We start from the raw sequence: 13,588 nt of genomic DNA on the forward strand, positions 1-13,588 counted from the left end.
TTACACACAGTAATAAAAATCCTTGCTCCTCTTAAGTCATTGGAACTCATTTTCTGTAAGTTAAGATTTGATCCCAGTAGTGTAGGGATCAGTTCATATCAATGAATTAAGATAGTAATTCAAATTTTATAAAATTCTGTGAGATTACCAGGCAATTGTTTCATTCACTCACTGAGGCATCACTGCAGGGCAAAACACCTCCTTACCTCGTACCATATTCTCTTCTCATGTTCAGGCATGTGCTATGAAAACAGACAAAGCTATTTCTGGCAACTACACAAGCTACACCAAAAAAAAAATATATAGTTTTGTATCACTTCCATTAAAAATCTTCCCCTTTCTTACCCTTTCTTTAAATGCTACAGGGGTCAATTGTCAAGGTAACTCAAATCTCCTGAGATAAATGGTCTACCTTACTGAGGCCTCTCCAGCACAGAAGTTTTTTGACCCATCTTTTTACTCTTCCTTGGAGGTCTGTAACAATTTCCTAGAGATGTTTTACTCCTTCTTTTAGCTACGTTTTGTATTTGTCACATTAGCTAACCCACATATGCAATTTTACTCAAAATACCACACAACCTCTAATTAGATCACCACATCACTTCCCATCCTGTCTAATCCTCTTCCCATTGTCTCTTCAGTAAATTTTATACTCTGATATTTTAATACTAAGCCAGTTAACCAGGAGCCAGTCATGTTTCTACTTAAACTGTTTAATGTTTTATAATGAAACATGACTTCATGTTCTTCACATTTTTACATAGATTCTCTTCATAAAAGAAAGTGAATCTCTCTCTCTCTTTTTTTTTTTTTTTAGGTAATGCTTTCGGCCTATATGATTCGCTTCAGCAACTTAAAAAATTACTTATCCTTTAAAAGTTGGCTAATCTCTCTCCCATCTTTCACTACCTATCCTTTTGCTAAAACAACACACATAAAACTGAATACTAAAATTGCAAGGCTACTTCCCTGCTAATTTCTTATACAGATACGGCCTGTCAGTTCTAGATGACTTTGGATCAGCCCCAAACAAAAGAAAATATTCTGGGTAGTATAATCCTGCATGGAACAATGTGATCTGTATAAAAAATTACTTACTGAATCACCAGCACCTCTTTCCACTCCTAGGAGATCTCCCATCGAAGCAATGCCTGAATTAGTGTAGAGTGATTTGTGGCTTTCCAGCTGTCATTCATTAATTCTTAGGAAATACAATATACAATACAACAGTACTGAGTCTGAGTTTGTAGTTTGCAGTGTCTTAGGAATAGTGTAATTTGCCTGACAAATATTCTTGAAAATGGTTTTCAAGCAATAATTGCAGCCCATTATTTCGATAACCCCTCAATCACATTTCACTCCTGATGAAATATTGTGTTGATCATACAAACCCATAAAGCAGGCAGGGTAAGGAATTCATCTATGGAGAATCTGGTTCACAAAACAAATTACCGAGTTGAAGACAAGGGTTTTCGCTCCAGTACTTTAAACTACCCATTCATGTTTCTTTGGCAGAAAGGAAAACACAGACAAGCCTGGCAACAGGGACTATAAAGTGACCTGGGTATTCTCATCTGGCTTTGGCATTTATAATCCAGCTGACCAGCAAAAGTTGCCCTGTTTTAGAAACAACATGACATAGCTATAATTCTCTGCTAGCTGCCCAGTTTCTTTGAACAAAGCAACAAAGCCACTACTTAGAACCAGTGCATGACCACCGAGACAGGATGAGATGTTGTGATGTCCTGTACCTGTGTGAGGATCCAAGAGACTGGGGACTGACCTTCAGACCAAGCCAAGGAGCTGCTTGCATAAAGCCAGTCAGAGAGACTGTGTAATGCCTGCTTCATCAAGGAATTTTGGCAAGATCTATGACAAGTTCAGGTCAGCCAAAAACACAGCACCTTCAGACGTGCACTGTAGCAGAACCTGAGCACATAAGGAGGTTTTCTGATGGAAGCTTAGGCACTCATGGCTTCCCAGTAATCGGAGAAGACTCCATGAGGGATATGTTTTAAGCTTATTGCTCTCTTGAGTTTACATGTTAATTAGCCTGAACTGCACATTAGGTAACTACGAGCTTTTTTCCCTTTTAACTCTTAATGAGTTGATTTAAGAAGTAAATACAAAGATAGGACCATGAGGTAAATGTGAAATGAGTATTGCAACAAATACCAGGGCTAACAAAGCATAACCATTGTTCAGTGTTTAGTAGGCACCATGACAGCAATTATTTTAAGGAAGGATTTAAAAAACAATGCTTCAAGTATTTTTATGGGGAACTCCTCCCATGCTCAGGGGTTTTCATGCTTTTAGCTATTACATCTGCAACTGAAGCTAACTGTGAAATTAGCAATTGATTTATCCCATGGTACATACATGCACATTTGCAACAGTAAAAGTGAGTAAGGGTCAATAGTGAATAGTATGAGTAAACGTTAGAGCCCTTTTTATCAAGTTTGTGATTCAGTATTTAATCAAATACCTACAGAGATCCCCATACTGAAACATTTCCATGTTCCCTCTTGTTGCTTGTATCACTAACACTGTTAACATATTGCTGTTATTTCTAAACGACATAATATGAGCAGTGCCAAAATAACAAGTCAGAACAAAGGAAAAGTTAACCTAGTAAGTGATGGCATAACTTGCAAGGAGCATAAGATGCCATTAAATATAAAATAGAACAATACAGGCCTAACATTTTTAAACAGTTTTTGGTTCTGTAAGACTTAATAAAAATAGATCTCCTTAGGAATGCACATACATATGAAAGTATTTTTCATTAAGATGATACCCTTACAAAAACTCCATTAGAATTTGTAGTCTATTTCTGGTATTGTGTCCTATTATAAAAACCTATGAACAGAAAGAGAAAAATATCTTTTATAGAAATTAGCTATTTCTGATTATTTAGCCATGGATTTGAAATAAGATTAAATAGGATACAAAGTTGTTTCTCATCATATTTGGAAGATGTAATTCATAAACATAAAATTCGAAAACATAAAAGCATACTATATGTTAATAGTAGTAGAAGTATCTAGACCACTCTGCATACATGATCGCCAATAATTTAGGTTTATCAATCTGAAATCAAGATGTAATTACACATTACTCTATTTTACATTTAGACACATTTGTAAAATAGAAATTTTATTTTAGTGAACAATAAATGGACTGATGTTCCTAGGAAAAGACATCAGAAAAAATATTTTATCTCCCTTGTTCATGCAAAATATGTGGAATATAATCATCATCACTGTTTCTTAGGGTTTTTGTATGGAATTGACAGTAGTAAGTAGATAAAAATTCAGAACTGGCTACTTTCAATTTCATGCCAGGTTGCAGAATATGTTTTGAAATTTTCTTGCAAAAACAATAGCCATAATACCTGTAGACAACTCAAAGTGTGAGCAAACACTTGCTGAAAAGTTTAATGAGTGGCTTTTTCCTCTTCTACTGGCTTCTTTAAGGGTGGGATTTATTTATTTTTTTTTAATTGTGCATTGTATTAAAATAAGACTATTGCTATCATATCTATAAAATAAGAACTTGCATTACCTGTATGGCTGTGAGGATATTGGCTAATGCCTGGCCATATGTGTCATGACAATGAACAGCAAGAGCACTCAGAGGAATTTCTTTCATAACAGCTTCCAGCATTCTTTTCATACTTCCAGGAGTCCCCACACCAATTGTATCCCCCAGAGAGATTTCATAACAGCCCATACTGTACAGCCGTTTCGATACCTGGTTAAAAACAGAAACACGAAGAGGTCAAGATGAAAGAGTGAATACCAGGCTCCAGAATATACATTAGAAAGGACATGTTTCTCTACAGGTTTCAGTTTTTGTCACACTGAGTTGGATCTACATATCAGAAATCCTCTTTATTCATTCTTGAATACTGTAACCCAAGAAAAAATTCCCATAGATCCTCTTCTTTTTAAGTTTGTAGGTCTGCTTCTGTACATGGACTAGCCAATGAAGCCAAATCTATCAACTTGCTTTTTGACTCTCCCACAGAATCTAAATAAGCAAGATTTTACATTATGAATTAAGTTTCTGTCAAGCCCTTTCCCAACATTTTCCTCTCTCTGGGGATTTCCCAGCTGTTTGTTTTTCTTCATGTACTTTTCAGCTTACAAACTGTGCAGGGTAAAGACCTGGCCTTTTGTTTGCTTATTACACAGAGCCAAGCGCATGGCTTAGCTAAGACAATAAATAATTAACAAGAAGCCTGATTTAGCTTTGTCTTGGCACTGGAAACATCAATGAAAACTGAAGTTTTAACATGCTGTAGTTAATATTAATTTTGCTTGCTTTTCACAAAGCCAAACACTAAAATACAAAAAAAAAGCAAAACTGTAACTCAATTAACATTCTAGTCTTTAAGTCTTAAAATTTTTCTTAATACCAAACATACCCTTATGCTTGCTTACAGAAATAGAGCCCTAAGTGCTTCAAGAATTGTGTCTTCACTTTCTTTGTGTGCATATGAGATTTGAGGTCTGGCCCCGTCATGTTTGTATGGAGAGACATACACTAGGCAGTACAGAATTATGTTTGCACTGAACACATTGCTTTAGAAATTGAATGTAGAAACTTCCTATTTCAGCTTTGTCAAATTTATTTGGAAAGATTTTCAACTTATTTTCACTTGCTGAGTACGTTTGTCCCCTTTAGCACTCCCCACTGCACATCAATGATCCCAATAGGCCACTCCATTGGAACGGAATCCCAGTCTGGAAACAACTGTTTAGAAATGAAAAAATACAACTCTTTTCCAAGACAACTTCAGTTGCACTGCACTCTCCTGTTAAATCAATTCCAAGGCTTCATCAGTGGGATTGCTGTGAATATGTCTGAGGAAGCTGACAAAGTGCTGCACTAGCAGTCCCGGAAGTACTGGATTAATATCACTGTTCACTTAATTCAAAGAACAGCTGAAAAAGAGTTTCAAGTGGTCTGAATTGTTCTGCTTAAAGCCTGTAAGTGCTATGACTATTGCAAATGTTGTAAAACTCCTTGTGCTTTACAGTCAGAGCCCCTGGTTCATATCAACATAAATTCCATATACACTCAAGAAAAGAACATTCACCAGATTGCAGAAGGGGATTCCATCTTGCAGCACATTTTTATATCATCAGCACATGGCAGGTGTTTAAACTGGACTACTGTTGTAAGACAAAATAGATCATCTGCAGTTAGAGGTGGATTACCTCTATTTAATACCCAAACTTGAGTTTTTGTTTAAGATCAGGGAGAAAGATGCAGACTTTTTTTTTTCATGTTCTTTTCTATGCTTGATTCAAACTTTTTATAGGTGAGCATTTTAGTGATGGCAAGGAAGCAATATAAACTGCTAGATATCATACTGGATTCACTTATTTCCAGTGCTCTTTGGTCTTCTAGCTTTCTGAAAATATAGCTCTGAAAGAACAACAGGACACTTTGGTAACAAGCTGAGCATCATCACTGACTTATGATCTAACCTTAAACTGACCCTTAAAAAGAGATATACATTTAATTTCAAGAATAATGTGCATGCTTAAAAACTCAATGGGAGTTTTTCATACTGGATTTTCTACCCTACTATAGTAGGAGGCAGCTCATTAGTCATAGTTTTATAAGTTTTCAGTGTGGATTTTTGGGAGTAGGGTGGGGGAGAAGAGAACACACTGTTTTGTCAGTGTAATCAGAATGCGATTATGAGGTTTCAGCATTGTTAATTGAATAGGTCCATGTTCTGCATTATTGGGCAGTTTTACTTTGCATCAGTTTTGTGCTGCTCCAAGCTGGTCACCCAACACTGCAGTCCCCTAAGCATGTGAACAATCCTACTGCTGCAAAGCGTATCTAAAACTATCCTCTTAAATCGAATACAAAAGGTCATAATGTAGTTACAGATGGTTTTAAGTGAATAACAACATAAAACATGCTGCAGCCCTTGTGATTTAAGAGAAAATTTGCAATAATACAATATTAAAACATGAATGGGTACATTTTCTATAACTTGATCAGCAAGGGGAAAATACTGTATGGTTAATACTTATATGAACTCACTGATCTAGGTTAAAATGATGCTAAGAAAAGAAAGAAGCAGGCAGAAAGATAAAACCAAGTATATGCCTGGAAGATAATGGACAACACAACTGGCTTTGAGGATGCTATACTGTGCTTTCAACAACTTTCAAGCCTCATTTTCCTAAGGTAGAAAATAAAAATCAGAAGAGGATAAACAGTTAAACAGTGACTCCACTTCAAGACAAAGATAACTGATAAAAAGGGTTATGCAGTTTTATTTTAATTGATGAGAAACATTTTTTTAAATAAAGAACCATATGCATGTACCAGATGGATCCTACAAGTCAAAAGGCATCTGAAGTCTGGACTCACGAGATAACTATAAAATAGTTACCTAGTAAGCCTGAAATGCGTACAGGTTAATGATCCATCTCTCCCAACTGCTTTTGTTTCAGTTAAAGTTTTTGCTTTAAAACAAACAAACAAACAAACTGTTCACTGTCATTGACTGTGGAAAAAACAGTCTAAACCTTTAAACCTTTCAATCATAGCTGCTGATTACAATGCACAGTCACATGTTCCTGTCCCAAGAAAGATGATGACCCAAGAGGCAGCTCCCTGAAAGGGTTGAGCAACATGGCCAGTAATTTTGATAATTCTGATTCTGCAGAGGATGAGTGCAGATGTTCACATAGAACCCATTAACAGCTAATCAGATACTTTTATACAAACATCAGTGCTTGCTGAATCCGTGCCTGAATGAATAATTTACTGAGGTAGCTTTCATTCTTAAACACATACACAATGGTGTACAGGTAAAAGACATGTACTTGGATGAAGACACAAAATAAAATAGCTGTGTGAGTAAATGTATGCAGGTTTGGAACATTAGAGCACTCCCACTGTCAAACTGAAAAGGAACCTTTTCCTGCACAAGGAGAGTAGTCAGTTTTAAAAAACGAGCAACACATGGAAAGAAGCCTGTTGGGGAACATGATATTGCAGTAAGCAATTTACCAACAGCACAGCTGAATCTGTCATCACTGCTCTAACTAAAGCTGTGTCACTTCGAACTTTCACTTCATATTAAAACCAATTAATTTAGAAATACTGAGTACCTTCCAATTTAGCTATCTTTTCAAAGAGTGTAAGTATATGTGGTCGCTGTGGGAGAAGCATTATCGCAAGTTCCATCTGGAACGTATGCTTAAAGAAGATGCAGGAGAACAAAACCTGAAAGCCACACACAGAGAACACAATATATCAGGCAAATGTTGACAAGCTGCTAGTGCTACAAGAAAAAAAAAAAAGTGGAGATTCTGCTAGATCACCAAAAATAGGTGATTAAGTGTAACAAAGAAGACAAGTCTTTATCCAGGAGTAAAGTTGGTCTGTTCTGCCTTGTGCTGCTTGAATTCTCTCCCCACTTTCATCTCTAACGTCCATCACACCCTCAGCGCAATCTTTGTCTTCTTGGAAAATATAACACTGGTGATTCACTCTACAGTCTTTTTAATCTGTCATCTCTGCTGTGAAAAAAATAGACTAAGATATCTTTTTCAATCTCTTTTATCCCAAATGGAAAAAAGGGTGTGCAGAGGGAAGGTGTAGCTTATTCTATCACAGAAATATAATGAGTCAAGCTGTAGGAAATCACGCTGGGGATGAGCTTTGGTTCATGTGTTAGTCACATTACACTTGTATGTCACATGCCAGAAGCACAATGTTTTAGCAGTGGCTCTACTGGCACGGTATGCTCATGCCAGTGTAAAGTGAATTTAATAGCAGTTATCCTTTGCAAGAGGTTGTTGTGTTGGAAATCATCTCATACAACATGGTCCACTGACATATGTGCTTGAATCTATTTCCTTAAGTATTTCCTTGCATTCTTGTTGAAGGAAATACCACATAATATTTTTCTCATGACTGATAACAATCAAAAGACACTATTTTCCTTAGATTTGACTGCAGATGGTTGAGAAAAACAGTGATGCTGTGCATCCAGCCTTAGCATTAGCTGTGTTTTGTGTTTGCTTCCCTTAAATGTTATTCATTAAAGAACTTTTTAGGATTAAGTAGATAACATTACTTATAGACATTTTAAAATGTATATTTGTTTCATTAAAAGACAAGCCAGAAGTTCACTCTTACTTCTGCCACTTTAGCTGGTATGATGTTTCCTTCATATGGGCATCCCAATGCACAAGACACATACCTACAGCAAAAAGAACAACACACAAAGATACTTCTGTTTTATATAGGCATATCTGTATCCATCCATGTTACATTCCAAAAAAAATGTTTAAATATAATTTTGAATAGTTAAGCCAGTCAATGCAGAATAAAGATCCCAATGAAAAGTTAAAATTACATCAGATGAAAATAACAGGTTTCCCAAAATTCTTTTTAAATCACAGAACAAAGTTTTATAGCTTTATTTATGCTCAATGTATGTCACAAGTTGTAAAGGGCTGGCAATGCAGCCAAGTTAACTCTGCTGCAGGAAACTTTGATTTTTCTCGGTATTTCCTTTTAAGTTATAAGAGCCAGCTCAAGTTTTGCCTTGCCTGGCCCACACAAGGAATTCAGAGGAAGTACAGTATCATTTTCCTCCTTGTGCCAGCTACCTGGATCACAGAGAGAGCACAAGGACATGAGAAACTTACAACCACTTCATCATCTCATCAGTAGCTAGAACTGTGATGAACAGGGTAGCTTTGGCCCTCTGTATTTCTGCTGGCATTTCTGTGCCAGTGCCTCAGGACAATTACAGCTCCGTTGCAAGGTGTGCTTTGGGACACACAGAATCTGTGAGAACCCGTGTCTCTCAGCAGCTATCTACTCCACAAAGCACAAAAACTGGGAGCCACAACTGCGCCTTCATTGTTCAGTCTTAATGCTGTGTTAATGTACAATTTGGTTTAAATTTCCTTTTTTTAATGACAATTAAAAGCCATGAAATTCCAATTAAGCTTCTAATTGTTTATCTTAAATTGATTAGGAATAGGATTAAACTAACCAGAAACAGCCATTCAAAATCAAAATAAGTGTGGCTGTAGAGGGATTTACAACAGCTTCAAAGGCAGGCAGAGCCCCATTCCCAGTGGGAGGTTGCTCAACTGCTTAATAGGAGAACAAGAGCCTTCATCGATCCCTTGTCATTCCCCTTCCCTCAGCACTGAAGGATATAATGTAAAATTATACACTGTATAATGCAAACTGGATTGAACAGATGCCAGTTTGTACGTAGTCAAGGTCCACAGGGTAAAGAACATATTGTTTCTTTGCAGCTGATGGAGAAACAGATTGATAGAATGTGAAATCAGGATGAGTAACAGGCAAAAACAAACTGTGAAAAAATGTCAGCATTTTAATGCGTAGAACATATTCCATCCCTTATATGAAGGTATGCTGTTGGCACACTGGAACCAGCAGTAACAATGAAGCAGACCCTGAACCTAAAAGGAACCTGATTAGCCCTGACAAAGAAATGGAAATTAATTTTCTTTCCACAAAAGTGGTTGGGTCCGTTACATCCTTCTCATAATTTTAGCCCAGGTGCCTACTAGGCATGACTTCAATTACCTGTATGTTATTATGAAAGCCAGGTTTTTCAAACTTGGCCATACGCTTCATTAAATATCGCCCAATTTAGATGTCACCATTTAAGGTTTAAAATTCTAAATTTTCTTATCTACATAAAACAGTAGCTACTTTTAACAGCTAGGAACTGCCCTGCTTTTCAGTGACACAACTCTGAAACAATTCAAGATAATTTCCTTTATTTTTTTAATGCATGCACAGAGTTTTTCAAACGCTACCAAGCATGAAAAATTTCAGAGCCAAAGGATTGTTTTTTACGTAATACCATGGTGCCTAGAGTTAGTGAACACAGACTTGTAATGAAATTATTTTGTAACATCAGCCACAGTACTCATTATGAAGTGAGCAAGACCAGTACTAAATACAAAGCAAATGCAAAACATACAGTATGTATGCACATGTTCCCTTTAATTACATTTATCTTACATGTTCCTAACAGCTATATATATTAGAACAGGAAGAACTGCATTTGGTAATGATAATGTGGCATGAGTGACATCTGGAATGGGGTAGGGCAAACAGAAGTAAAAACAGGCCAAAAGGTATCTATAGAGCAAGGAAATACTCCCCGTAGTTCACACCAGCTAGCAGAAACTCGCCTGAGCTCACATAATTCAGCTGGGCCTACTGAGGTATGAAAGTATGTGGTGACCTGAGGAATCTGCCTTCTACAACATACAAATCTGTTTGAGATTATGAACTCTCTGCATGCTTCTACCATTGTGCCTCGCCTGACGTTTTAAACAAGAAAAATATGACAGATATAATCTAACTGGGCATCTGATACTACACTGGAGAAAACAGGGATTACTAAAAGAATTAGACAGGTAAAGGACTTCCTACCAGAGGGAACAAAGTCCCATGGAGAATGAAAGAATTGTTTTTAGTAGAACTTGCCAAGGATGAGTTGGGCAGAATTTTGTCTAATATTTTCATTTAATGAACTGTCATAAAAAGCGTGATGATAACAGTAAATTTCTTGGTACTGTCATTACAAAAAAAAGCACTGGGATTTGTTGAAGGAAGGACAGGATCAACAGAAATGGGACTCGATAGCAGTGTCAAAGGAAGTGAAATGCCTAAGATGAGGCTGTAAAACAGTAAAATGCACTCCAAAAATATAACAGGATAAGCACTTTTAGTAGAGAACATAAAATACAAATTCCATTTGACAAGTTCTTGTTATGTTCTTATTGGAAATAGCAGATACAATTTGAGTCATTCGTAGAAAAAGTAATACAAGCTGGAACAGATGCCAGTAAGAGCCGGTACAGCTAGCAGCAGTACAGAGAACCTATGATATGAAAAGAGAAAATAAGCACGCCAAGGTGAAGGAGGGAATACAATCATTTATCTGCTCTAAGCATTTGCCAAGACATCCAGACTTAAGGCAGCTCTGGGTGGGATGCTTTGTAATTGCATTTGTGTGGTTCCAAATTAATAAGCTCAAGCAAGAGGAGGTTTTGATGGAAAGTTATCTGCTATCTACAGATACATTTGGCAGCTACATTTTCTTTGTGGTGCATGAAATAACCCATAAGGCATTAAAGAGAATCCAGCCAAAGCAGAGCCCCAAGACCTCCACCCACACCCCTCCAAAATAGGAAACAACTTTGAAGAACATGGTGAAGAACCATTTGGAAAGAAGAAAATGAACAAGACAGCCACAGAAAGTAACAAAGGACACAAGTTTAAAGAAGAGCCTGGTCAACTGCAGCAAACACTACTGACAAGTCAAGAAGAATGAGGATAGACTACTGTTTCTGAGATCTTGTCATCAGGGAGTTTGGTGAGAGCTGTTGCAGTTGCAAGCAAGGAACAGAAGCCAAAGTGTAGGAGTTATAGGAGGGAATCACAGAAGAGGGTCTCCAGACGGTAATTATAAACAGCGCCTTCAATGAGCTTAGGAATGAAGCAGAGATAGGCGATGAGATATGATATGAAGAACCAAGTGGGGTCAAAGGTGCAATTTTTAAGAGGCAAATGCTTTCTTATATTGCAATGGAAAAGAGCCAGAGGACAGCAAGAGGTTAAGAAAGAGAGTAAGGGAGGGGAGAAATAAGAGGAAGAACAGAACATGGGGTCACTGGGGCAAGTAGAAGGGGTACAGATGGGAAGTAGACAAGAAACTCCTGCTGTTCTGACAGTGGAGAAGGAGAAAGCATTATGGGAGGTGAGGAAGAATAGTGACAGAAGGAAGGGCATACTGTATCTATTTTTCCTTAGGAGAAAAAGCAAGAACTTTTGTGAAGAAAAGCAGAGGGGAAAAAGAGGGAAGAATCTGAGCAATGAGTTACAGAGGCAACTGGGATTTAATTTGGGGATTCAATTAAGTTGGAGAATACAGCTGTTTTCTAAAAAGATGGCAGGACTGAAAGAAAAAAGAAATTTGTAATGAAAAAGACTGTCTTGGTCTCAGAATATTCACCAGAGACACTCCACAGTATGAGAGCAGAAGCAAATATCTGGGAGTTCACAAACCAGACTTTGCAATGGAAGTGTTTAATTCTAAGTATGCACTTAGGCCAGGCATTTTAGTAGATTAGCTATGTCTTTAGCATGCTATCAAGAAATAGCCCAAGCAACCAGAGTAGAAAGAAGGGCTTGCAATATGTGGAGGTATCTATAAAGCTGCTTTAGGAACACATAGGTTGATGCTGTTTCTCTCACTCAGGTTGCGTGAAATCAGAATTACTCTCTTCAGTAAAAAAAGTGATAAAAAGATCTCTGTTTCCTTCATCTGGCAGTGGTTACCTAGTCTCTTGCCTGTTTTCCAGATTTCTCTGCAGGTGAGTATCATTTGATCTTAATGATTCTATGACTCTATGATCTTCTCCTAAATTGTTTTCTACGAATATAACAACAATTAAAAAAATAAAACCCACCAACTTTAGTGTGTAATATTCTGGATAAAAATGCTGAACAGCCTCTGGGGATGGGGAGGGATAAGGAAGAGGAAGAGAGTTTTCAATTTCTTCCAATAAGCCAAAACCAAATTGCAGCGCTCCACAAATGGAACATAAGACAATATCAGGTCCCCAAGATCAAGGTCACTAGGAATGGTGATAATCACCACACCAGCCCAATGACTGTGAAGTGCAGGATATGAAACCACAAACAGGGTAAATGAGCAAACTTTTCATAACCAAAGTGTTAAAAGGAAAATGAATCCAAGCAGAAACTGAACTCCATGTTGTAATCAGCCCTTTGTCAGTTTGTTTCAGCAAGAGTTCCAGAGCCAGATCCACAGCTGCTACCACAGCTGGAAGCACGGAGCCTCCTGAGAAGCCAGTTGCAGACTCAGATGCTGCTGTTTCCTGTTTATTATTATAGTGTAAGTTCGCATATAATTTACCATGTTCACTGCAGATGTATTTATTTTTATTGGATGTTCGTGCTAAAATGTATATGCCTATCATTTGGTGAAATCATAATATGAAGGTTGATCTGTCTCTTTGCAACGGAAGCCATTTGTTAGAAACAGGCAACCTTTACTGTAAGAAGAGGGGAATACAAAGAAGAGAGGAGGAAAAGGAGATTCTTCCAGAAACACAATCTCCAAGCCAAGCCCAAAATGTGTAAATAAGGCCAGGAATTCTTTCTGCACTTGATTGAAAAAATAAAAATATCAAAAAATAGCTCTCAATTTAAGTGCTTTTCAAAGTGAAAGCCTATAGTATTCATTAGTAATTTTAGGATGCCTAGAAAACACCACCAAATTCTGAAAGTGACTTCTCTAAAAACAGAACAAAATTGTTACTATAATGAAGGGGTCACTTAACCACTTCAGGTTTGATACCTATATCCGTGCAGCAATTAGTAACATACTAGGAAACACATTGTTACCTCATAATTTCATATTAATATTTCAAGTTTGATTTTCCACTAACACTTGCAAGAAAGAGGGACAATTTTTAATTCCCGCAGGTATCCTTTTATATATATATATATATAT

At 37.1% G+C, this 13,588-nt stretch overlaps 1 protein-coding gene across 4 annotated transcripts in view; it reads right to left on the reverse strand.

Annotated features, from left to right (window-relative positions):
- The window catches only part of HMGCLL1 (3-hydroxymethyl-3-methylglutaryl-CoA lyase like 1), an 84,303-nt gene that overhangs the window by 30,205 nt on the left and 40,510 nt on the right, over positions 1 to 13,588 (reverse strand). For 3 of the 4 annotated variants that reach the window (XM_040552747.1, XM_040552750.1, XM_040552749.1), the window contains exons 6-7: positions 8,182 to 8,245; positions 3,565 to 3,753 (exon numbers count right to left, since the gene is read on the reverse strand). In XM_040552747.1, coding sequence (XP_040408681.1) covers positions 3,565 to 3,753; positions 8,182 to 8,245 — 253 coding nt within the window. Of the gene's footprint in view, positions 1 to 1,098; positions 1,202 to 3,564; positions 3,754 to 8,181; positions 8,246 to 13,588 lie in introns of all 4 variants that reach the window. The other variant, XM_040552748.1, reaches the window with a different exon arrangement.

This window comes from Cygnus olor, chromosome 3 (genome assembly GCF_009769625.2).
Source record: "Cygnus olor isolate bCygOlo1 chromosome 3, bCygOlo1.pri.v2, whole genome shotgun sequence".
NCBI classification, from domain to species: Eukaryota; Metazoa; Chordata; class Aves; order Anseriformes; family Anatidae; genus Cygnus; species Cygnus olor.